A 27,638-nucleotide genomic window follows, 5' to 3' on the forward strand; every position below is an offset into this window, starting at 1 on the left:
TATCAGTTCTAAGCAGAGATGCCTGATGTCTTGATTAAAAAAGTCATTTATTAAGAGTTTTGATTTACATGTGACATTCTTACAACAGTTCAAAGTATTCTAAGTATACTGACTCTCAATTTCTGTTTTCAGGATGACTCATATCACAAAAGGATTTAGTAACTCTAGCAAACATTATCTGTAATAAATAAATTAATAACACATTTACATTATTCTTTAAATAAAAATATAAAATCAGTGCCAGCCCATAAGTGCCGCCAATCAGCACCCATCAGTCCCGCCTATCCGTGCTGCCTATCAGTGTCCATTAGTGCTGCCTATCAGTGCTCATCAGTGCTGCATATCAGTGCTGCATATTAGTGCCACCTCATCAGTGACCTTCAGTGCCATCTCATTAGTGCCCTTTAGTGCCACCTCATCAGTGCAACCTATCATTGCTCATCCTTGCAGCCTCATCAGCGCACTTCAGTGAAGGAGAAAAATTACTTATTTGCAAAATTTTTTAACAAAAACTAAGAAAAACTTTTTTTTTTCAAAATTTTCAGTTTGTTTTTTTTTAGCAAAAAATAAAAAAAACAGTGGTGATGAAATACCACCAAAAGAAAGCTCTATCTGTTTCAAAAAAATGATAAAAAATGTATTTGTGTACAGCGTTGCATGGCTGCGAAATTGTCATTCAAAGAGTGGCAGTGCTGAAAGCTGAAAATTGGCCTGGGAAAGAAGGGGATGAATGTTCCCAGTATTGAAGCGGTTCATTTCCTGACCAAACAATGTAACAGGACGTGCGTGGAAATCTCTACTAAATGATAAGAATAAAAACTTGAGAGAAGTTTTCCATTCTCCACTCCATCCAAAACAAGAAAAAAGTTTTGGCTTAGACATGCTTTATCTGATGGGTGCTGTCATCAGCACGACCTTGTGTGGAGTCAACACCATTCTGCATCCCCCAAAAAGTAACATCTTAACCACTTAAGGACCGAGCCTCTTTTTGAGATGTGTTGTTTACAAGTTAACCAGTTGCCAACTGCCGCACGACGATGTACGTCGACAGAATGGCACGGGCAGGCAAATGGGTGTGCCTGTACGTCCCTGCCTCCCAGCGGGTGGGGGGTCCGATCGGGCCCCCCCCCCGGTGCCCGCGGCAGTCGGTTTCGTTCCAGCAGCAATCCATGCTGAGGGGGAGGCCACCGATTCATGGCCACCCCCTTGCGACCGCTCCTGGCGAATCAGAAGCTTCCTCTGCTTCTGTAATGTAAACAGAAGCAGAGGAAGTGATGTCATATCTCCTCATGCAGCCTTTTCGTTCTAGCGCCCGAGGAGAGAAGACATCAATGTGAGTCTGCACCAACACTACACTAAGACCAGTACACGTAGGCACATAAACCCCCCCGATCACCCCCTGCACCCCCAGTCATAGTGTCACCGATTGCAGTATTTATTTTTTTACTGATCACTGCATTTGGTGTCATTTGTGACTGTTATAAGTGGTAGGGCAGTTAATGGTAGGCCCCTTTAGGTCTAGGGTACCCCCCTAACCCCCCCTAATAAAGGTTTAACCCCTTGATTATCCCCCAGTTAACCCTTTCATCCCCTGTCGCCAGTGTCACTAAGCGATCTTTTTTATGATCGCCGTATTAGTGTCACAGGTGACGCTAGTTAGCCAGGTAAGTATTTAGGTTCATGTCAGCTTTTTATAGCATCAGGTACCTCCATATACTACCTAATAAAGGTTTTAATCCCCTGATTGCCCCCTAGTTAACCCTTTCACCAGTGATCACCGTATAAGTGTTATGGGTGACACTTGTTATTTTGTTTTTTATACCCGCCGTTTATTACCCAATAAAGGTTTAACCCCCTGATCGCCCGGCGGGTGATATCAGTTAGGTTTTAGGGTCAGTTAGGGTCTGCGTCGCCCCAGGCAACGTCAGATTAGTGCCAGTACCGCTAACACCCACGCACGCAGCATACACCTCCCTTAGTGGTAAAGTATCTGAACGGATAGATATCTGATTAGATCTATACTAGCGTCCCCAGCAGTTTAGGGTTCCCAAAAACGCAGTGTTAGCGGGATCAGCCCAGATACCTGCTAGCTCCTGCGTTTTGCCCCTCCGCCCAGCCCAGCCCAGCCCACCCAAGTGCAGTATCAATCGATCACTGTCACTTACAAAATACTAAACACATAACTGCAGCATTCACAGAGTCAGGCCTGATCTCTGCGATCGATAACATTTTTTGTGGTAGCATTTTGATACCGTTGCTGACGGCCTAGGAGCTTTTTTACCTGTGAGTCTCACTAGTGTACCAGTAAATTTAGAGCCCAAAATGGCAAATCGAAGGTACACTAGTGAAGAGGCCTACACGTTTCTGAGCATGACAGATAGTGAAGAGGAAGTCATTCATCTGTCAGATTCAGGCTCAGAATACGATCCTGTAGATGACAGCGGCTCCATGACAGATAGCTCTGACGACGGAGTTGTGGTCCCTGCCAAGGTCAGGCGTACCAGACCCCAATCTTATTCTGCTGTTGAGGTGCAAGAACCGCAGGGCTCTCATATGGAGCAGAGAAGTACTAGCACCACTATTCCTTCTGGTGAACTGGCAAGCACCAGCGGCCTAGTACACCCTGGTCGTTGTCAAACCAGCACTGCAGTAACACATGGTGATGTGGCAAGTCCCATATGTGCAGTTCAAGCTGGTGAGGTGGCAAGCACAAGTAGTGTCCCGCTGCCTCCAAGACAAAGACAGGCCCGTCGTGCCCATAGTATCCTTTCTGCAGAATTCGCCAATCCGAATTGGGAGCCCACCACTTCTGCAGTACCCTTACCCCATTCACTGGCCAACCCGGCATTCAGGTGGAAACAGTTGATTTTACGTCACTTGATTTTTATTCGCTATTTTTCACAGAAGATCTCTATAAATCTATTGTGGACCAAAGCAATTTGTATGCTGGTCAATACATCGCCGCTAATCCCCAGTCCTCCCTTGCCAGAGATTGGAAACCAATTACAGTTTCCGAATTTAAGACCTTTCTGGGCCTATCCCTCGACATGGGCATAACGAAAAAGAGTGCGTTGCGGCCATATTGGTCCACTGACCCGATTCACCATATGCCCGTGTTCTCTGCTTCCATGGGCAGGGCATGATATGAGCAGATCTTGGGGTTCATGCACTTCAACAACAATGAACTCTGTCGTCCTCGTGGAGACCCTGGATACGAACGGCTGTACAAAATTCAGCCCCTCGTAAACCACTTTTACCAACGTTTTGCAGTCTTGTTTGTGCCCCATCAAGTTGTCTGCGTTGATGAGTCCCTGATTAAGTTTTTTGGCCGCTTGTCTTTCAAACAGTATCTTCCCAGCAAGCGTGCCAGATGTATAAGCTCTGTGACAGGGCCACAGGCTATACATGCTGTTTTATGGTTTACGAGGGAAGAGATAGTCACGTAGAGCCGGAGAACTGCCCAGACTACATAGGGAGCGTTGGCAAGATTGTGTGGGACTTGGTGTCACCCTCATTTGGAAAGGGGTACCATTTGTATGTGGACAATTATTACATGAGCATGCCACTTTTTAGTCACTTGTTTGATCATCAAATTGGCGCATGTGGCACCGTGCGACCTAATCGCTGGGGCTTACCCCAGAGGCTTGTAGATTCCCATCTTAGGCTGGGAGAGAAAGCCTGCTTCAAGTGTAATAATTTGGTCGCTGTGAAGTGGAGGCATAATACTCCAAAGACATGCTGCTAGGTTTATTGGCTTCTGTCCAAAAATTGGCCCTGGTGTATGAGTGTGAGTTGGGGACCTTGGATTGCAGACCCCTTGGGGGTGGGTGTGTGTGGAGCGCTGCATAGATTGATGGCACTACATGGGTACCTTAAATATATATATTAAAAAATAAAAATATAGTGGATAGGCATCTTGATGGGATGCAATGTGCGGGGATGGGGACAATTGTGGGTGCTCACTCAGGTTGAACTGGATGGACTTGTGTCTTTATTCAACCTTACTAACTATGTAACTATGTAACTAATAAGTAATGTTTTCGTTCTTTCCTCCCTTCATGCAGACACGACGGTCCAAATTCCTACAGCGACCGGTGTTGTGGAGAAACCCCTCTGTGTCCACGAATACAACCTTAACATGGGAGGGGTGAAGCTCAATGAATAGTTGTTGGTGCCCTACCTAATTGCCCGTATGGCCAGACGCTGGTACAAGAAAGTGTCTGTATACTTTTTTCAGTTGGCTTTGCTGAATGCTCATGTGCTATACAGAGCTACAGAACAGACTGGATCCTTCCTTAAATTCCAGGAAGAGATCGTCCGAGCCCTTCTGTTTCTGGCTGCATGAAAGGCATTTTCTGTATGATCTTCCGAGTACCCCTACCCAACGAGCCCCCCAAAGGAAATGTTGTGTCTGCAGAAAGCACGGATATAGGAGTGACACCCGCTATTTTTGTCCCTCCTGTCCTAACAATCCTGGACACACATTCACAGGGTCTCCCAAAATGCTATCACATTTTGAGAGACCCGAACCTGGAACCGAACAGTTACAGTTACAAATAAAAGTGTAAAAAAAAAAAAAAGTAAAAAATAAAAAAAAACACAAAAAAAATAAAATGAAAAAAACAAAAATAGTTGTCGTTTTATTGTTCTCTCTCTCTCTCTATTCTCTCTCTATTGTTCTGCTCTTTTTTACTGTATTCTATTCTGCAATGTTTTATTATGTTTTATTGTTAAACATTTTTTTGTTTTCAGGTACTCCATTCAGCTGCAGTGCGGATTTATTTATCTTGACAGCAACAGCGTTTGCTCCCACGATATATAAAACCATGACTCCAGCGCTGTATTAAGTGATTTCACCACCACAGTTAAAAAAAAAGAGCATATATGCCGAAGCATGTGGGCAGCAGGGGTGGAGGACCGATTTGCTCCTAACTTTTGTGGCGGATGCCCCCATGCTTCGGCAGGGCCGGACTGGGAATAAAAACCAGCCAAGGAAATAATTTCATACCAGCCAGATAATATTTTTATACCAGCCCAACCGCATAATGTTGTTATTTTCTTGTTCACAAAAGGGAAAACCATGCATTTTAAAGCACATTTGAAGAGTGTATTATATATAGATAAGAGAGACATGGAATTTACAAACAGCAGCAATTTTTTTTCTGGCAAAAATCATGGCATTTACTGGCACATTTTTTATTAACACTGCAAAAAAAGGTGCCGTAAATGGCAGTTTTCAGTGCAAATATCAATATTTAAGCTATAAACTGCTATTAGCAATGTGTTAAGTTAAACAAGAGTCAAAAACCATATTTCTCCATTTACATGAAAGTCAGATTAATATAACCCAACACAGAGTTCCCCCATGCATCAGGAGGATTCCCCTTTACAGTGAAAGGGAACTCTGACATAAAGGGGAACATTGCAGATCATGATCTAAGCGGGAACTCCGATATAAAAGGGGGGCACTGGTGGTGACCAGGGACCCCACTTATATCAGAGTCCACTGCATTCCCCTTTACATCAGAGTTCCCCCTTGCACTGTAAGGTGGAATCCTGCAGACTATGATGTAAAGGGGAACTCTGGGAATGTGGGGAGGACTCTGGTGACCAGAGACTACCTTCCGCAGAAAAAAAACACTAAAGTAAGGGGGTTTACTGATATAAGGGGTAAACCTTTATATCAGTGCCCCTTTACAATATTGTATTGACCCCCCCTCTCAGGCTGGCCTGGCGGCGCTGTCACTGACCTCCTCTCAGGTGCACCATGCAGGGCTCAGTCAGTCGGCTCCAGCTCGGTGGCTCTGGTTTTATCCCATAGTTTCCTCTCCACAGTCCATACATGTCTGACTTCTCCCATGACCCCCATCCCTGCGGCACTCCCACTCTTGACTCCACTCCAGACTGCAGACGTGATATAAGACAAGGGATGGTCAGAGGCTGCGGATGGTACAGGAGAGGTCAGAGGCTGCGGATGGTACAGGAGAGGTCAGAGGCTGCGGATGGTACAGGAGAGGTCAGAGGCTGCAGATGGTACAGGAGAGGTCAGAGGCTGCGGATGGTACAGGAGAGGTCAGAGGCTGCGGATGGTACAGGGGAGGTCAGAGGCTGCGGATGGTACAGGAGAGGTCAGAGGCTGCAGATGGTACAGGGGAGGTCAGAGGCTGCAGATGGTACAGGGGAGGTCAGAGGCTGCAGATGGTACAGGGGGGTAAGAGGCTGCGGATGGTACAGGGGAGGTCAGAGGCTGCGGATGGTACAGGAGAGGTCAGAGGCTGCAGATGGTACAGGGGAGGTCAGAGGCTGCGGATGGTACAGGGGAGGTCAGAGGCTGCGGATTGTACAGGGGAGGTCAGAGGCTGCAGATGGTACAGGGGAGGTCAGAGGCTGCAGATGGTACAGGGAAGGTCAGAGGCTGCAGATGGTACAGGAGATGTCAGAGGCTGCGGATGGTACAGGAGAGGTCAGAGGCTGCGGATGGTACAGGAGAGGTCAGAGGCTGCAGATGGTACAGGGGAGGTCAGAGGCTGCGGATGGTACAGGAGATGTCAGAGGCTGCGGATGGTACAGGAGAGGTCAGAGGCTGCAGATGGTAAAGGGGAGGTCAGAGGCTGCAGATGGTACAGGGGAGGTCAGAGGCTGCGGATGGTACAGGAGATGTCAGAGGCTGCGGATGGTACAGGAGAGGTCAGAGGCTGCAGATGGTACAGGGGAGGTCAGAGGCTGCGGATGGTACAGGGGAGATCAGAGGCTGCGGATTGTACAGGGGAGGTCAGAGGCTGCAGATGGTACAGGGGAGGTCAGAGGCTGCAGATGGTACAGGGGAGGTCAGAGGCTGCAGATGGTACAGGGGAGGTCAGGGGCTGTGGATGGTACAGGGGATGTCAGAGGCTGTGGATGGTACAGGAGAGGTCAGAGGCTGTGGATGGTACAGGGGAGGAGGTCAGAGGCTGCATGGGGGGGCAGGAGGTCAGAGGCTGCAGGGGGGGCAGGAGATCAGAGGCTGCAGGGGGGGCAGGAGGTCTGAGGCTGCAGGGGGGCAGGAGGTCAGAGGCTGCAGGGGGGGCAGGAGATCAGAGGCTGCAGGGGGGGCAGGAGGTCAGAGGCTGCAGGGGGGCAGGAGGTCAGAGGCTGTGGGGGGATGACAGGAGGTCAGAGGCTGCGGGGGGATGACAGGAGGTCAGAGGCTGCAGGGGGGGCAGGAGGTCAGAGGCTGCAGGGGGGGCAGGAGGTCAGAGGCTGCAGGGGGGGCAGGAGGTCAGAGGCTGCAGGGGGGGCAGGAGGTCAGAGTCTGCAGGTGGGGGCAGGAGGTCAGAGGCTGCAGGGGGAGCAGGAGGTCAGAGGCTGCAGGGGGGGCAGGAGTTTAGAGGCTGCAGGGGGGGCAGGAGATCAGAGGCTGCAGGGGGGCAGGAGATCAGAGGCTGCAGGGGGGGCAGGAGGTCAGAGGCTGCGGGGGGGGTGACAGGAGGTCAGAGGCTGCGGGGGATGACAGGAGGTCAGAGGCTGCGGGGGGATGACAGAAGGTCAGAGGCTGCAGGGGGGGCAGGAGGTCAGAGGCTGCAGGGGGGGGCAGGAGGTCAGAGGCTGCAGGGGGGGCAGGAGGTCAGAGGCTGCAGGGGGGGCAGGAGGTCAGAGGCTGCAGGGGGAGCAGGAGGTCAGAGGCTGCAGGGGGGGGCAGGAGGTCAGAGGCTGCAGGGGGGGCAGGAGATCAGAGGCTGCAGGGGGGGCAGGAGGTCAGAGGCTGCAGGGGGGCAGGAGGTCAGAGGCTGCAGGGGGGATGACAGGAGGTCAGAGGCTGCGGGGGATGACGGAGGTCAGAGGCTGCAGGGGGGGCAAGAGGTCAGAGGCTGAAGGGGGGGCCGGAGGTCAGAGGCTGCAGGGGGGGCAGGAGGTCAGAGGCTGCAGGGGGGGCAGGAGGTCAGAGGCTGCAGGGGGAGCAGGAGGTCAGAGACTGCAGGGGGGGCAGGAGGTCAGAGGCTGCAGGGGGGGTAGGAGGAAGAGGCCACCAGATGAGTACTCACTGCGGCGAGCGCTGTAACTGCATTTCCGAGAATTGCTGAGTGTGTACGGACTTCCGAGAACAGCGCTAGCGCATGCGCAGTTGCATGTCAGCCCGGCGGCCCCGCAGCCATATTTCTTTCAGGCGCCGCTGCCCTCACAGCGGCCCCAGGGGCAGCCAGACAGCCGGCCCACAGGGGGATTTCCCGGTATCCCAGTAGGCCAGTCCGGCCCTGTGCTTCGGCATATATATATTTTAGGCACGGGTTGCATTAAAAAATGTTTTATTTTTTACTATTTTTTTTTGTATTTGCTTTGCAGGTATGGTAAGTCCTACTGTTATACTGTAATGTTACTTTGTTTTATTGTTAACCATCATCAAAAAAAAAAAAAAAAGTAATTTAAAAAAAATGTAACAAAAAATGGCCCTTTAAGAACTGTGGCCGGAAGTGACGTTTTGACGTCGCTTCCGCCCTGCATTGTTATGGAGACGGGTCGGGGCCATCTTCCCCTCACTCATCTCCATGCCCAGCCAGGGTGAAGATCCGATCGCCTCCGCTGCTGCGACGGAGGGCATAAAGTGATCTTGCAGAGAATCTGCCACAGAGACCACCCTTATCAGAAACCGCACTGCAGGCCAAACACGAGGTTACCAGGGTTATGGCAGCTATCTGCTGCCATAACAACGATATGCCCCATCAAAGTTAGGATGTATATTGGCATGTGGCAGTCCAGAAGTGGTTAAGCTATTTGAGTTGCCTAATAACCCAATGCATTTACCAACAAGCAATTCTTTATATCCTCCTAAAATAACGCAAGCATTGTAAAAACCAGTTGAAGTCATAACTATAGCAAATACTCATCACATCAATGTGAAAAAAGTTCAGCTCATATAATTCTTTATAAACTTCTACTGTTCTGTGATGTGTGCTGTTGAAAGAAAGTGTTGTAAACAGACACAATATTTTTGTGAATGTGAGTTCCAGGGCTACTGGCTACTCACCTCTATATGAAAGGTGCATTGACATGACAAAACCTGCCTCATCTCCCCCTCTTAGTTGCTGCCTAATCAATCTGCTTACATACTCTTCAGCAATTGTACAATATGTGTGGGTATTATCTCTGAAATAATAAACACTAACATTTTTATTTCATGATAAAAACTGCCATATCTCTCCCTCTTATGTTGTAGCCTAATTACACTACTTTTATACTTTTCAGCAAATGTATAATATTCATGGCTATTGTCTCTGAAATAATACCCTCTTGACTTTTATTTTATGATAAAACTGCCTCGTGTTCCCCTTTTACATTTCAGCCTAATCTGCTTGCATACTCTCCATCCACTGTATTATATGTGTGGTTATTGTCTGTGAAATATTATAGCCTCATTTTTATTTTATGTTAAAAACCGCCATGCAGCCTAATTAGGCTACTCTTCAGCACGTGTACACTAATATGGCTCTTGTTTCTAAAATAATACACTGTTTCTGAAATATTTTTTTTTCACGTTAAGGACAGTCTAGTCTCTTACTCCTACAGTGCAATCTAATTAAGATGCTTACACACTCTACAGCTAATGTTCAATATGTGTGGCTATTTCCTCTAAAACAGTGTATCCAAATGTTTAGTTCTGGATAAAAACTACCTTGTCTCTGACATGTAGGGTTGTGGTTTTGAAGTGTTTTGTGCACTTTTAAGATAATACAGTGTAGTACTGCCAAAGCACTCACATATGATAATTTGGTACATAATTGATGGCTCTACCATTTTTTGGTTTAAGATTAAACTTTCCTATAGAATTTAGATGTGTTGTGACTGCTATTTTCATCATTCAATTCAGGCCTATTACTACTGAACAGCATAACTGCTTCTCCCATGCATAGAACTGCATCGTTGTATGTTGTTTTTTGTTTTTTGTTTTTTTGGTAAATCCTTCCCATGACAGGACAGCTCCTCATACCTTTTTTGCTTAAGAGAGCTCAATAAAATCAACCAAGGCTTTTAAACATTAAATTGCTTCACATCTTCTTTGAGAGTTTGTGGGTAGAATTTATGGAGCGGCTAGTGATCACCGGTAGCAAGCACCCTGAGTTAGAGGTTCAGGGGGGATGTGTGCTTGTAGCAGAACACAGTTTTTTGCATCCCACCACTGCATATTAATGCACCACACTTCAAAACAGAGATGTGAATACATCCTTAGACTGAAATTCTAACAAAAAACTGAAAGATTTACTGCAAATGCAATCTCCTAACTGGAGGTAAATTTGAGAAAATATTGTTTTTGCAAAAGGTTATGATTAATTATTGGTGATGAAAGTGTGGTATCAATATAACAGGACAGAAGCTTACGTTCTGATGTGTAAAGTTGAAAGACTGAGCTTCAACAGACATCACATTTTTTTCTGGGTTGAGTAGGCGTAAGCTCTTCTGACCCCGATTTGACCCGTGGTAGGTTGGCCCAGTACCTTCAATGTCATCATCATGGTATGCCCAAATTATTCGTATTGTGCTTTCCTGAAATAATATAAAAATAAGATGTAATTCCTTCCATTTAATATTTTATTATGACAGTAAACACTAAAATGTAATTCTATTTATTAAATATTTTCATCAGGATATTAAAGACTAAAGTGCAACTTACCGTTATATTTTTATCATACAGGTCACAGGTTTGAAGAGCTCGGCTGAACTTAAGGGTAGTGTGTGTGCCATTTTCTATTGCATACTTAAGTTTATAATTTTGCTGGGTGTCTCTGTGAAGAACTCTTTTACTATCTGTAAAGTAATCCTATGAAAAAACAAAGATAAATAGCAAAAGGAAGGTTGATCAATAATCCCAAAGGCATATAAATTTATTTTGGGCCCATTCATTCTCTATATTTTAAGGTACTTGTATATTTCATTGAAATCAAAGGAAATGCATGAAAACATGCATGAATGTGCATAGTAATGTATGTTTACATTACACATAAACAAATGTAAAAAAAATATTCAGATCTGGCACAAAGAATAGCTATAGACAGCTGCTTGCTGTGGAAAGCATCTAAATAGGACATGTTGTTATTTGACCAATATGTTACTGGGACTTTAGAAAGTCTTGTGATTCTTGTTCTTTACAGCCCTGCACCTCCACCAAATACTCTAGTTTAATGCTGGATTTAGTAAAAAAAAAATCCAAATTAAGTCAGAAAAATAAAACAATTGCCATAACTTTTATGTCATACACTGGTTGTGCTTCCTTCTTAGATTGCTTACTTTGGACACAGAAGTACCCTATTGTAAATACAGTTGTACCTACAAGCAGCACCATTTTTTTATCAGAAAAAGGAAATTCCTGCAGTGCATGCCATGGCAGTACCATTCAGTGCATATCAAATAAGCTGTTAGTTCTGTATATCTATTTGAAAACTTTGTGGAGTAAGTGGGCAGCAACGTTATTAGGGGTTATAAATAAAGGACGGCATCTTGACAGTGGATTGGGATCAGAAGGGGGGGGGGCATTTACTATGCGAAATTTATCAACAGAGGGCATGAAGGTAAGGCCCATAAAGACATGGATGAGCGAGTTTGGGGTAGAGGAACTTGACAGAGTCCTGACCTCAACCTAATAGAACACCTTTAGGATGAATTAGAGTAGGGACAGCGAGCCATGCCTTCTCATCCACATCAGTGCCTGACCTCACAAATGTGCTTTTGCAAGAATGGTCAAACATTCCCATAGACACACTCCTAAACCTTGTGGACAGGCTTCCCAGAAGAGTAGAATCTGTTATAGCTGCAAAAGGAGGGCCAACTCAATATTGAACCCTACGAACTAAGACCGGTATGCCATTAAAGTGTAAAAGCAGGCGTCCCAACACTTTTGGTAATAGAGTGTATATTTTTATTTGGACCCCAGAGATGAAAAACAAAATGTTTGCTGTCAAAACCAACATACAATTACCTAGAAACCTGCATGGAGAGAAATAGATCAGACAGATTGTTATTTTAGCACTTTTCATTTACCTTAAAATTAAATGGCCATTCCGAGGCATGCTGATAAAATGTAATCTGTAAAATACCCTTCACTAGGGATGAGCTTTCTGTTCGGGTCGAACATGACTTGAACATTGGCTGTTCGCCCGTTTGTCAAAAACCGAACATTATGGGCCGTTCACGCCAAATTCGAGTGGCGCGTAACGGCCCATAATGCACTGTGGGAGTGCAGTGCATTGCTGTATGATGATTGGCCAGAGCATGCACCATGACCTGCATGCTTTGGCCAATCACAGCGCCCTCAGCTAAGAGAGCCATAATTGGTCAAAGGTAGGGTGCCTTTCACCAATCTTGGCTCAGGGGGACTCAGTCCATGCCCCACACTATATAAGGCCGCCTGCACGTCGGCCTCGTGTAGTGTGTTGTTGGCATGGACAGAGAGAGAGTCTCATTTAGATTGAGCAGGCAGGCAGATTATTCAGTTAACTGCAGTGTATTTAATATATATATATACAGATAGTCTTGTATATGTGTGTATATATATATATATATATATATATATATATATATATCCACTGTATCCAGGTTAGCTATATCTCACTGCAGGCCATTCCTGGTGTACTGTTTCTAGTATACTTCAGGCAGGCAGGTGATTCAGTTAGCTGCAGTGTATTTAATATATATATATATTACATACAATTATATAATACAATTATATATAATATATATATATAATTCCAATTTTTGATCTAATATTTCACAGCAGAGCTCGTTCCTGTGCTCAACAAAAGTATTTGTGAGGCTTTACAGTGTTGTGCCACCACCACCGCCTAAGGCCCAATTTTAACAATGTTTAACAGGGGCACATAATTAAATTTTTTGATCTAATATTTCATAGCAGGGCCTGTTCCTGCTCTTAACAAAAGTATCTGTGAGGCTTTACAGTGTTGTGCCACCAACACAACCGTCTAAAACCCAATTTTTATGCCCCTGTATAACAGGGGCACATAAATACAATTTTTGATCTAATATTTCACAGCAGGGCCTGTTCCTGCTCTCAACAAAAGCATCTGTGAGGCTTTACAGTATTGTTCCACCACCACCACCACCACCTAAGGCCCAATTTTTATGCCCCTGTTTAACAGGGGCGCGTAATTACAATTTTTGATCTAATATTTCACAGCAGGACCTGTTCCTGCGCTCAACAAAAGTATCTGTGAGGCTTTACAGTGTTGTGCCACCACCACCACCGCCTAAGACACAAAATTTTCTGCCCCTGTTTAACAGGGGCGCGTAATTACAATTTTTGATCTAATATTTCACAGCAGGACCTGTTCCTGCGCTCAACAAAAGTATCTGTGAGGCTTTACAGTGTTGTGCCACCAACACAACCGCCTAAGACCCAATTTTTATGCCCCTGTATAACAATTTTTGATCTAATATTTCACAGCAGGGCCTGTTCCTGCTCTCAACAAAAGTATCTGTGAGGCTTTACAGTGTTGTGCCACCACCACCACCTAAGGCCCAATTTTTATGCCCCTGTTTAACAGGGGCGCATAATTAAATTTTTTGATCTAATATTTCACAGCAGGACCTGTTCCTTCGCTCAACAAAAGTATCTGTGAGGCTTTACAGTGTTGTGCCACCACCACCACCGCCTAAGGCCCAATTTGTATGCCCCAGGGGCACGTAATTACAATTCTTGATATAATATTTCACAACAGGGCCCGTTCCAATTCCCACCAAGAGTAACTGTGAGACTTACAGTGTTCTGGTACCACCAACACCTAAGGCCCAATTTTCCACCGAGTGTATAGGGCAGGCTGTATAGTATATATAGGCGGTCCCCTATTTTCAAACATCCGACTTACAAACGACTCCTACTTACAAACAGAGGGAGACAACAGGAAGTGAGAGGAAATCTACCCCTAGAAAGGGAAATTCTCTCCTGTAGGAGTTAATATGGGAAAAAAGTGTCTCCACTTATGCTTTATCACCAATCCTTGTTTCTAAAACAACCCAAAATTTTCAAAATCCAATTCTCATTGGGATACAAAGTGAGGTGAAATCTTCTGAACACTTTTAACCCTTCCCTATGTTATCCAAAAAGCTTAAAAATAGATTTTTTGGCTGGAGCTACACTTAGAAAATGTACCTGTTCCAAATTGCAAACAGATTCAACTTAAGAACAAACCTACAGTCCCTATCTTGTTTGTAACCTGTGGACCGCCTGTATACTGCTGCTGTTCAGAGTATTTAGGGCCTAGGGGCCCCACGCCTTTTTTTTTAAATTTGGGTGCAGGGTTTACCTTAATATCCATACCAGACCCAAAGGGCCTGGTAATGGGCTGGGGGGGGGGCAACATTACATTAGCAAGCAGTTTTAAATGACTTTTATTCCTTTAGAAATGTCATTTTGTGCAGGGACTGTTCTAAACACGGGAAAAATGTGCCACTTTACAGGCATACTATAGACACCCCCCAGGCACAATATTTAAAGGAATATTTCACTTTTATTGTTTCACTTTAAGCATTATTAAAATTACTGCTCCTGAAAAAACGTCCTTTTTTAAAACTGTTTTTTGCATTGATTCATGTCCCATGGGGCAGGACCCAGGTCCCCAAACACTTTTTATGACAATAACTTGCATATTAGCCTTTAAAATTAGCACTTTAATTTTTCTCGTTCGAGTCTTATAGACTTTAACGGGGATCGCGTGTTCGCACAAATTTTTGGTCTGTTCGCATGTTCTGCCGCAAACCGAACCGGGGGGGTGTTCGGCTCATCCCTACCCTTCACCTTACAGCAGTTTTTCTGTGCCAGCTAAAAATCTTTTCAGTTTCCTGAAAAATACCCCGCTGTAGTTACCCAGCTATCATGTCCTTCAGACACACTCTGATGCGCTGTGGATCTCTCAGAGTGTTTCAGAAGTAGGCTCTATATCTTTTGCCATTTATAAAAGCTGTTTTAGAATTTACTTATATCAGGTTAAACATACTAACACATTGTTGTAATATAACTTTTTTTGGCTAAAAAAGTTCTTAGAATTTCCCATTCAATTAACTTGCTCCCTATGGGGAGATTTCCTTCCGTTTATGGAACAGCTGTCTTAGCACTTTCACTCTGAAAATCCAAGCCTTCATGTGAATTTACTTTCATGTTCCTGCATGTTTCCTTTCATCTGTGAGATCTTAGAGAAAGTCATGGTGAAACAAATAATGCTACTTGTCATCCCAGTCTAAACTCCTGTTGCTCTTTTTTCCTACACCAGCAGAAATCATTTTGATGTTTTTTTTTTTTTTTTTTTTTTTTTTTTGTTCCCAGGGGATACAAAGATATCATTTTAAAGATTTTAGATTCTCAGCTCATACTGACAGTGTCTGATAGAGAACACAAAATGAGGCCTTAACTCTTTGCATACTTATACGAGGAGAATTTTGTTTAATACTTCAATTTTTTATATAACAAATCCATGTAGAGATATAGAAAATGCATTGATTGATTACATGTTTGTATTTCAGGGCTTTGTGCCCAAAATTATACATCATACAAGTACACTTTTTGCAATGGATCCTTAGAGTTCTGAGGAATTAAAATGTGTTCTATATTTCTTTACATACTATTTCTTGTGATCCTAAATATAACCAATTTATGACCAATCATAGTTAATAAACGACTGCTTACCACCCCTACTGTGGTGGATGGATGTACCCATAGATCCTCATATACTGTATGTGCACTGTGTGCCTGTTCAGGTTTACACACAATCCTGTGATCCATTGTGATTGAACACAGCAGTACACAAGTAAAAGACACAGTGCCAGTGAGAGCAGCTTTGTACCAGGTGATTTCTGTGACCACTCACAGCAATAACAAGTGTAAACAGTATAGTATCCATAGAATCCATTCATTAATTCCTCTAGCTGCAGCAGAGGACCAAAAAAATCAAAGCTGGGGAGATCATTGAGCATTAAAGTATTTCTAAAGGTAATTAAAAAAAAAAAAAAACATGTCATACTTACTGCATACTCTGTGCAGTTGGTTTTGCACAGAGTGGCCCCGATCCTCCTTTTCTGAACCCAGGTACATTCGGTACATCCCTAGTTTCTAGTATATAAAAAAAAAAAATTCAGAATAGTACACCCCGAGATAGTCTAATATTTTCCCATATTTTTGGAAATGAACAAACATGTTGGTATTGAGGTGGTTAAAAAATAAATTACAGTGTGCTTAACCTTTGAAGTCACCCACTGAAGCCAAGTACTTCAAGTCTTCAGTTATTAGTGAAAGAAAATTTCCCAGAGGATGGCTAGATGTTCACAATAACCCCAAAACACTCGAACCACCCTTAAAAACAATTGCACAATTATTGGTAACCAGTGACACTTAAAATCCCCACACCCCATCACTGGTGGTCAGTAGCACTTTAAACAATCCCACAACATCAGTGGCACCTCTCTACTTGTGTTTTGAAGTACTTGGCTTCAGTGGGTGCCTTCAAAGGCTAAGCACACTGTAATTTATTTTTTAACCATCTCAATACCAACATGTTTGTTCATTTCCAAAAATTGGGGAAAATATTAGACTATCTCGGGGGGTGTACTATTCTGGCATTTTTTTTTTTTATATAGTAGAAACTAGGATGAGCCGAATGTACCTGGGTTCAGTTTGAAGCAGATTTGCAGAACATGATTAAAGTTCAGGTGCCAGAAGGGACAAGGGACTATTCCCCACAACTCTGGTCCAGTGATTGTGGGGGTCATTGGGAGGGGTTAACCAGAGTTTTAAACACTCTCACATATGAATGAATAGGGGGTACATTGTACATCCATCATCAATCACTTGAACTAGCTATGTAGATCAATGTCAATCATGATGAATAAAGCCCACCAAAAGAAAAAAATATCCCTCCAGCTGATACATCTGATTCTCCCACTAACTAGTGCTGAATGACATGTCCCAGGCCAAAGTTATGGGGTCTCCCAGGTGATGCCATTGTCCAAATGTATTTACTCTCATATCTGGTCAATGTCGGTGTCAATGTCCATGTGGTCATATTTGGACAGTGATGTCACTCTATTCCCGCCCATGTGTTTACATGGCCTGGGATTACTGGCCAGTAAATAAATGGGTCAAGGTGATATCACTGGTTGCTGAGGTTGCTGAGGTTGCAGCGGGTGCTGGAACCAACTGCTTTCTTAGCAGTCGTTGACAGATAGGAAGCTGTTATAGATAGTAGCGTTAGAAATACACCTACTATGAATGATAGTTGGCTCCTGCCAAATGGGCTAAAAGTCTGATGAAAAGTTCAGATGAAGTTCAGATGAATGCCTGAATAGCCAAAGTTGGTCCGAACTTGTGTTTGGACTGAAACTTCAGCTCATCTCTACTAGAAAGAAAGGAGGAGCAGTTTTTCTTTCTTCAACATTCTCTATATTGTAAACAATAAAAGACCCAGTTGTTACTAAATTACACAAAAAGAATTCTGTCTGTCTCAGAAAACTGATGCAAAATTTATTTGGGTACAGTGTTGCATGACCAAGTAATTTTCAGTCCAACTAACACAGCACTGAAAATGGAAAAATGGCCTGGACAGGAATGGGATGCAACATGCAGGTCCTGAGGTGGTTAGATGGTTAAATAATTATCCTTACAGCAAACGTATTTCCTTTCCAGCTGCTGGATTGTTGGCTATACTTACCTATTCTGAAGTCATTCCATTTTGATCACATGATCAGGTCCCAGCACTGGCTGGGAGGAGGGAACAGCGGACAATGGCTGCCCCATAGCTAGCATATGGGTGACATTATCACCTAGGTTTTGCAACTGTTGTCGGTGATTTTTCCTTTACACTGAAGCTCTGCTGGAGAGATCATGCGACCGGACTGGAGCAACTTCAGAATAGGCAAGTATACATATCTCTACCTTTTACAGGGTAGATAGAACAGGCTTAGAATGGGTGTGGGAGCTGATTTAAGCTTAGTTAGGTTTTGACTGGAATTACACTTTTTTTCACATTTCCTACACTTTACCTTCATTTCAATTCAACAATAGAAATTCTTGCAACAATTACAGATGTAAAGTATTCATAAATAGTTTTAAATTAGGAATAATATACGTACTAACAATTGCTAAATTAGCTACCTAAGTCTGAATTTTAGTAAGATATACAAAACTTTTTTTTTTATTATCAGAATTTTGAGTACAATATCTGTAAAACTCTGAATAAGTTGCACACACAGAATGTTGACTGTGGAAAAATGAGATGATAATTCATTTTGAAATGCATCGCTATAGGCAAAACCTTAAGGCCAGCTGGGTGACCCAGGAAGAAACTTCCTTATACCAGCAGTTTGCACATACAACAGTCATTCTATTCCTGATAGTTACTGTCAGCCAAATGGCTTTGAAAAGAAAAGGAAAGGCCAGCATAAGATGAAAAATTATAGATTGCATTAAACAAACACTGTACTATTATAAGCTCAATGTTTACATGTATTATATTTCTTTTTACGTGTATTATATTTCTCTTTTTTTTCGACTCAAAACTATCAGTGATAGTTATAGAGTATCAGTGAGACTCTTTCACCTATTTGTTAGTCCAGATGCAAAACCACTTGATCTAAACTAAACACATTAGCAATAAAAGCAATCTAAAAGCTACTTATTTTAAGCTTCATTCTCATGCCCATTCACCTAGGCATGCAGGAGCACATTCCCACAAGATTTGGGATCCTCTGGTATTTCAGGTCGCTGTATTGCCGTGTACACATGACTGGTTTTGCCGTCGGAATAAACTCCGAAAGATTTCTCCGATGGAACTCCGACGGAATTCCATTCAAGCGGTCTTGCCTACACACGGCCAACCCAAAGTCAGACCAAAGTCTGACCGTCCAGAACGCGGTGACGTGCAGCACGTATGACGGGACTAAAAAAAGGAAGTTCAATAGCCAGTAGCCAATAGCTTCCGTCTTGTACTTGCTTCAGAGCATGCGTCGTTTTTGGTCTGTCGGAACAGCATACAGACGAGCGGTTTTCCCGATAGGAATTGGTTCCGTCTGAAATATTTAGAACATGTTCTATTTCTAGGTCCATCAGAATTTTCAAAAAGAAAAGTCCGATGAGGCACACACACGATCGGAATAGACAATGAAAAGCTTCCATCGGACTTTTTCTGTCGGACATTTGGCTTTAGACTTCACCGGTGCCTAGGTGAACTGGCCATGAACTGGAGTTTAAGGTGAGTAATCTTTACTTTTTAACACATTTTTATTTTGTTTAGGTCTAGTGATGTTGCATACGGTAGTAGGAGGCTAATAGATAAGAGTTTTTAACCATAGACTCGAGAAGCAGAAAAACAGAATCACCTTTTTTCATCCAAAACAGCTATACTGGACTAGCATTCCCCAAGCATGCCAGTAAACATAGAGATACCTGCATAGACCACTCCTTCTTTCCCCAAAACATGCAGCATAAATGGTTTAACCACTTCCTTGATTAATGCACACAGCAGTAATCAGGGCTTTTCCAGAGAATAGGTACAAGAACTCAACCATGTCCTCCCAAAACAACCTCCTCCCCCCAACATGCACACCCACCAAGCAGCATCAAATAGTAGGAGTGAAAAAATTTCACTAACACTGGTCGCTTAAAAGGGCATTAAAGAGTGCAGAGTGCAGAGTTTAAGGGTACACTACATAAAGAGGGAAGCGTTCAGGGGTGTGCTACGCATAGAGAGCAGAGTTCAGATGTGCCACATACAAAGTGCAGAGTTCAGCCCTCTTCCATAGCTGCTTACCTCTGCATTCTCCATCGACATCTTACTTTTGCCCCTCTCCAGCTCTGACCTCTACACAGAATCCTCCCTCCGCTTACCTCATCTTTTTTCCCACTCCTTAAAAGCTCCACCATCTTCCATATATCTTACTTCTGCTGCCGAATTAAGCTGAAGCACCCAGTCAGCTTTAGTACCTTTCGACACACTGTAGGCAGCTCTGCCTCCCACTCTAGCAAGGAGATCATCCAGTGGGGGCATCAGCATCTGGGCACCAGGGAAAAAAAGGGGGTTACAGAGGGTGCAGCCTACCACACGTACTAGGATGTGTACTAGGATACACATCCCGGAGTCACTTGACATGCACAGTCAATTACATAAGGTGGACGATCTGCAGTATTCAAAAGTGAAAGCATGTGCAGCACCTCACAGCTATTTCCCTCTATTTTCTTCTCCACCCAGGGTCATCTGCACACACAGGCATACAGTATCTCACAAAAGTGAGTAAACCCCTCACATTTTTGTAAATATTTTATTATATGTTTTCATGTGACAACACTGAAGAAATTACACTTTGCTACAATGTAAAGTAGTGAGTGTACAGCTTGTATAACAGTGTAAATTTGCTGTACCCTCAAAATAGCTCAACACACAGCTATTAATGTCTAAACAGCTGGTACCCAAAAGTGAGTACACCCCTAAGAGAAAATGTCCAAATTGAGCCCAATTAGCCATTTTCCCTCCTGGTGTCATGTGACCCGTTAGTGTTACAAGGTCTCAGGTGTGAAAGGGGAGCAGGTGTGTTAAATGTGGTGTTATCGCTCTCACTTTCTCATACTGGTCACTGAGAGTTCAACATGGCACCTCATGGCAAAGAACTATCTGAGGATCTGAAAAAAAGAATTCTTGCTCTGCATAAAGATGGCCTAGGCTATAAGAAGATCGCCAAGATCCTGAAACTGAGCTTCAGCATGGTGACCAAGGCCATACAGCGGTTTAACATGACAGATTCCACTCAGAACAGGCCTCGTCATGGTCGCCCAAAGAAGTTGGGTGCATGTGCTCAGCGTCATATGTAGAGGTTGTCTTTGGGAAATAGATGTATGAGCGTTGCCAGCATTGCTGCAGAGGTTGAAGAAGTGGGGGGTCAGCCTGTCGATGCTAAGACCATACGCTGCACACTGCATCAAATTGGTCTGCATGTCTGTCGTCCTAGAAGGAAGCCTCTTCTAAAGATGATGCACAAGAAAGCCCGCAAACAGTTTGCTGAAGACAAGCAGACTAAGGACATGGATTACTGGTACCATGAACTGTGGTCTGATGAGACCAAGATAAACTTATTTGGTTCAGATGGTGTCAAGCATGTGTGGCGGCAACCAGGTGAGGAGTACAAAGACAAGTGTGTCTTGCCTACAGTCAGAAAAGAAAGTAAAGGAGCACCCGGTATCCAATGAAGGTAAATATATTTGTATTTTATTTGAAGTTTGAGCGGTAAAAAGAGGCCAATGCATTTCGGGGACTAAGGACTTCCCCTTCATCAGGGCTACTAGTGGAAGTGGATATGGAATAATCCTGTTGAAGAGTGCCCTTGGCACATGAATCAAGCTGTTAGATGTCCACACTGCTGGCTGTATGTTCAGAGGCAGCAATTTGCTGAATAGCCACATTGCTAGTGGAACAGGTTTGCATCTGATCCTTCCAACGTGACATTCAACACTCAATTAATTGATGGAAGGAGATAGACTCTACTAACCGATCCATCTGGAGATTTTAGCACCAGCATCTTGATCAGAATGATTCTCATAAAGCTGAGAAACCAGACGATGTGAAGGACCTCCTTTTTTTACTTTGCAGGGATTCTCTAATGAAGGAATGGTGACAGCAGGATCTAGAAGAAGCTGGAGGAATTTGAGTAGTGTATTGGCCTTACATGTGCTATAATGATGAGGCATAGCCCTGTCTGCCAACAAGCTGGTGCTGCCTGTCTGCTGAGCTTTTTTTTTAGTGTACATTCCTTCATTAACACTGCAAGACATGCAAAAGCAGACCTCTGTGTGGGGAAGTGGTTAGGAGGTGGTGCCTGATGGTTTTGCCAAGTACGGTTATGTTAGAGGAGAAGGTGATGGCCCTGCATATGTTTGATAAGCAAAGAAGTCCCCAAATATGTGACAAAACTTATGTAGGTAACAAAGGAACAGTCTAGACTGAACCTTTAGAGCCCCAAACTGATTTTTAAAGGTGAACTTCTTTGTTTAAGTTTGCTGTGCCCATCCACACTTTTTTTATAGGCTTCTGGCCCTTGTCCGGGCACTGATATAGGCTTTGACTTTTTGCCAGAGGAAAAATTACAGAAAGCAATGGACGCCCTGAGGAGGAAGACAATGTGAGATGACTGTAGGTTAACAGGCCTCTTACAATAGGAGGAAGTCACAAGACGTGACGTAATACGTAGGGCAGGGATATGCAATTAGTGGACCTCCAGCTGTTGCAGAACTACAAGTCCCATGAGGCATAGCAAGACTCTGACAGCCACAAGCATGACACCCAGAGGCAGATGCATGATGGTACTTGTAGTTTTTCAACAGCTGGAGGTCCGCTATTTGCATATCCCTGGCGTAGGGAATGGCCTGAGCGGACAGCAGACCGAAAGTCATGTGAGAGGTGGAAAACGCTGTTGTTTTTACAATTCCATGTGCTTTTGTCTTTGCTTTAATGTAGGCATGTTATCATCTTTTAAACAAATGGATTTATTTTAAACGTTTTACAGTATTGGAGGCATATTGTCTATTTCACCCCCCGTATGGAGCCGGAGCCCTAGGAGTCTGGACCCTTGACTGTAGACAGAGGAAATACAGAGGAGGTCCTGGGAGGAAGGATCACTAACCCCACATTGGAATTTGACCAAGGGCTCTTAATATGTGTTTATGAGGTGAGAGTTCTGTGAGCAATAATAGGATTTTTCTATAACAGCTTACCTGTAAAATCCTTTTTTTTTTAAGTACGTCACGGGACACAGAGCCATAGTAGTCACTATGTGGGTTATAGGCCACCTTCAGGTAATGGACACTGGCACGCCCTAAATTAACCACTTAAGGACCGCCTCACGCTGATGTACGTCGGCAAGGCGGCACGGGCAGGCAAAATCACGTACATGTACGTGATTTGCCTCCCGCGGGTGGGGGGTCCGATTGGACCCCCCCCGGTGCCCGAGGCGGTCCCGTTTTCTTGCCCGGCGATCGGAGTGGAGGGGGAGGCCATCCGTTCGTGGCCCCCCCCTCGCGATCGCCGCCGGCCAATGGGAACACTCCTTTGCTGCTGTATGCTAAACAGCAGCAAAGGAAGTGATGTCATCTCTCCTTGGCTCGGTAGTTTCCATTCCGGCTCGAGGAGAGAAGACAGGTATGTGAGTGCACCAACACACACACACACAGTAGAACATGCCAGGCATACAAAACACTCCGATCGCCCCCCGATCCCCCCCCCAATCACCCCCCCCCCCCCCCCGTCACAAACTGACACCAGCAGTTTTTTTTTTTTTTTCTGATTACTGTATTGGTGTCAGTTTGTGACAGTTACAGTGTTAGCACAGTTACTGTTACCCCCCTGTAGGTCTAGGGTACCCCCCTAACCCCCCCTAATAAAGTTTTAACCCCTTGATCACCCCCCGTCACCAGTGTCGCTAAGCGATCATTTTTCTGATCCCTGTATTAGTGTCGCTGGTGACGCTAGTTAGGGAGGTAAATATTTAGGTTCACCGTCAGCGTTTTATAGCGACAGGGACCCCCATATACTATCTGATAAATGTTTTAACCCCTTGATTGCCCCCTAGTTAACCCTATCACCACTGATCACCGTATAACCGTTACGGGTGACGCTGGTTAGTTTGTTTATTTTTTATAGTGTCAGGGCACCCGCCGTTTATTACCGAATAAAGGTTTAGCCCCCTAATCGCCCGGCGGTGATATGCGTCACCCCAGGCAGCGTCAGATTAGCGCCAGTACCGCTAACACCCACGCACGCACCGTACACCTCCCTTAGTGGTATAGTATCTGATCGCATCAATATCTGATCCGATCAGATCTATACTAGCGTCCCCAGCAGTTTAGGGTTCCCAAAAACCCAGTGTTAGCGGGATCAGCCCAGATACCTGCTAGCACCTGCATTTTGCCCCTCCGCCCGGCCCAGCCCACCCAAGTGCAGTATCGATCGATCACTGTCACTTACAAAACTCTAAACGCATAACTGCAGCGTTCGCAGAGTCAGGCCTGATCCCTGAGATCGCTAACAGTTTTTTTGGTAGTATTTTGGTGAACTGGCAAGCACCGGCCCCAGGCAGCGTCAGGTTAGCGCCAGTACCGCTAACACCCACGCACGCACCGTACACCTCCCTTAGTGGTATAGTATCTGAACGGATCAATATCTGATCCGATCAGATCTATACTAGCGTCCCCAGCAGTTTAGGGTTCCCAAAAACGCAGTGTTAGCGGGATCAGCCCAGATACCTGCTAGCACCTGCATTTTGCCCCTCCGCCCGGCCCAGCCCACCCAAGTGCAGTATCGATCGATCACTGTCACTTACAAAACACTTAACGCCTAACTGCAGCGTTCGCAGAGTCAGGCCTGATCCCTGCGATCGCTAACAGTTTTTTTGGTAGCGTTTTGGGGAACTGGCAAGCACCAGCGGCGTAGTACACCCCGGTCATAGTCAAACCAGCACTGCAGTAACACTTGGTGACGTGGCGAGTCCCATAAGTGCAGTTCAAGCTGGTGAGGTGGCAAGCACAAGTAGTGTCCTGCTGCCACCAAAAAGACAAACACAGACCCGTCGTGCCCATAATGCCCTTCCTGCTGCATTCGCCAATCCTAATTGGGAACCCACCGCTTCTGCAGCGCCCGTACTTCCCCCATTCACATCCCCAACCAAATGCAGTCGGCTGCATGAGAGGCATTTTTATGTCCTCCCGAGTACCCCTACCCAGCGAACCCCCCAAAAAAGATGTTGTGTCTGCAGCAAGCGCGGATATAGGCGTGACACCCGCTATTATTGTCCCTCCTGTCCTGACAATCCTGGTCTTTGCATTGGTGAATGTTTTGAACGCTACCATTCACTAGTTGAGTATTAGCGTAGGGTACAGCATTGCACAGACTAGGCACACTTTCACAGGGTCTCCCAAGATGCCATCGCATTTTGAGAGACCCGAACCTGGAATCGGTTACAGTTATAAAAGTTAGTTACAAAAAAAGTGTAAAAAAAAATATATATATAAAATAAAAAAAAAAATAGTTGTCGTTTTATTGTTCTCTCTCTCTCTATTCTCTCTATTGTTCTGCTCTTTTTTACTGTATTCTATTCTGCAATGTTTTATTGTTGTTATGTTTTATCATGTTTGTTTTTCAGGTATGCAATTTTTTATACTTTACCGTTTACTGTGCTTTATTGTTAACCATTTTTTTGTCTTCAGGTACGCCATTCACGACTTTGAGTGGTTATACCAGAATGATGCCTGCAGGTTTAGGTATCATCTTGGTATCATTCTTTTCAGCCAGCGGTCGGCTTTCATGTAAAAGCAATCCTAGTGGCTAATTAGCCTCTAGACTGCTTTTACAAGCCGTGGGAGGGAATGCCCCCCCCCCACCGTCTTCCGTGTTTTTCTCTGGCTCTCCTGTCTCAACAGGGAACCTGAGAATGCAGCCGGTGATTCAGCCAGCTGACCATAGAGCTGATCAGAGACCAGAGTGGCTCCAAACATCTCTATGGCCTAAGAAACCGGAAGCTACGAGCATTTCATGACTTAGATTTCGCCGGATGTAAATAGCGCCATTGGGAAATTGGGGAAGCATTTTATCACACCGATCTTGGTGTGGTCAGATGCTTTGAGGGCAGAGGAGAGATCTAGGGTCTAATAGACCCCAATTTTTTCAAAAAAGAGTACCTGTCACTACCTATTGCTATCATAGGGGATATTTACATTCCCCGAGATAACAATAAAAATGATTAAAAAAAAAAATATGAAAGGAACAGTTTAAAAATAAGATAAAAAAATCAAAAAAATAATAAAGAAAAAAAAAAAAAAAAGCACCCCTGTCGCCCCCTGCTCTCGCGCTAAGGCGAACGCAAGCGGCGGTCTGTCGTCAAACGTAAACAGCAATTGCACCATGCATGTGAGGTATCACCGCGAAGGCCAGATCGAGGGCAGTAATTTTAGCAGTAGACCATCTCTGTAAATCTAAAGTGGTAACCTGTAAAGGCTTTTAAAGGCTTTTAAAAATGTATTTATTTTGTTGCCACTGCACGTTTGTGCGCAATTTTAAAGCATGTCATGTTTGGTATCCATGTACTCGGCCTAAGATCATCTTTTTTATTTCATCAAACATTTGGGCAATATAGTGTGTTTTAGTGCATTAAAATTTAAAAAAGTGTGTTTTTTCCCCAAAAAATGCGTTTGAAAAATCGCTGCGCAAATACTGTGTGAAAAAAAAAAATTAAACACCCACCATTTTAATCTGTAGGGCATTTGCTTTAAAAAAATATATAATGTTTGGGGGTTCAAAGTAATTTTTTTGCAAAAAAAAAATAACTTTTTCATGTAAACAAAAAGTGTCAGAAAGGGCTTTGTCTTCAAGTGGTTAGAAGAGTGGGTGATGTGTGACATAAGCTTCTAAATGTTTTGCATAAAATGCCAGGACAGTTCAAAACCCCCCCAAATGACCCCATTTTGGAAAGTAGACACCCCAAGCTATTTGCTGAGAGGCATGTCGAGTCCATGGAATATTTTATATTGCGACACAAGTTGCGGGAAAGAGACAAATTTTTTTTTTTTTTTTGCACAAAGTTGTCACTAAATGAAATATTGCTCAAACATGCCATGGAAATATGTGAAATTACACCCCAAAATACATTCTGCTGCTTCTCCTGAGTATGGGGATACCACATGTGTGAGACTTTTTGGGAGCCTAGCCACGTACAGGACCCCGAAAACCAAGCACCGCCTTCAGGCTTTCTAAGGGCGTGAATTTTTGATTTCACTCTTCACTGCCTATCACAGTTTCGGAGGCCATGGAATGCCCAGGTGGCACAAACCCCCCCCCCAAATGACCCCATTTTGGAAAGTAGACACCCCAAGCTATTTGCTGAGAGGTATAGTGAGTATTTTGCAGACCTCACTTTTTGTCACAAAGTTTTGAAAATTGAAAAAAAAAAAAAAAATGTTTTTTCTTGTCTTTCTTCATTTTCAAAAACAAATGAGAGCTGCAAAATACTCACCATGCCTTTCAGCAAATAGCTTGGGGTGTCTACGTGATCCCACGGAAAAAACCAAGGCATCTGTTCCATATGCCATTGGATCCCTTGTCCTTGACACAAAGTTGTCGATCTTGTTGTTGAAACTGGATGCAAACAGTTCCACATCCGGAACTCTCCATCTTTGGCGTATTGACAGAAAGATGTTGGGGTGAAGGGACCATTCTCCCGGGAACAATTGTTGGCAACTCAAGTAGTCCGCCTGCCAATTCTCTATCCCTGGAATGAAAATTGCTGATAGGCAAGGAATGTTGTTTTCTGCCCAAGATAGAGTATGATTCACCTCTTTCTGGGCCGCATGACTTCTCATACCCCCCTGGTGAATGATATAGGCCACAGCTGTGGCACTGTCAGATTGGATCCTGACAGGACAATTCCGAAGTTTGAGCGTCCAGGCCTCGAAGGCCAGGCATACTGCCCGAATCTCTAGAATATTGATGGGCAAGGTCATCTCTGATTTGGACCATTTCCTTTGGACAGATGCTTCTTCCAGGACTGCTCCTCAGCCCAGAAGGCTGGCATCTATTGTTACCACCTTCCAGGTAACTGGTAGAAAGGATTTTCCTTTTTGAAGATTATTGGATATC

The 27,638-nt window shown here is 44.2% G+C and overlaps 1 protein-coding gene across 1 annotated transcript in view; it reads right to left on the reverse strand.

Moving 5' to 3' along the window:
* Positions 1-27,638, reverse strand: part of MOXD1 (monooxygenase DBH like 1) — a 104,559-nt gene that overhangs the window by 57,378 nt on the left and 19,543 nt on the right. The window contains exons 2-3 of the mRNA XM_073627293.1: positions 10,643-10,789; positions 10,351-10,515 (exon numbers count right to left, since the gene is read on the reverse strand). Of these exons, the coding sequence (XP_073483394.1) occupies positions 10,351-10,515; positions 10,643-10,789 (312 nt within the window). The remainder of the gene's footprint in view (positions 1-10,350; positions 10,516-10,642; positions 10,790-27,638) is intronic.

This window comes from Aquarana catesbeiana, linkage group LG04 (assembly GCF_042186555.1).
Source record: "Aquarana catesbeiana isolate 2022-GZ linkage group LG04, ASM4218655v1, whole genome shotgun sequence".
Classification (NCBI taxonomy): domain Eukaryota; kingdom Metazoa; phylum Chordata; class Amphibia; order Anura; family Ranidae; genus Aquarana; species Aquarana catesbeiana.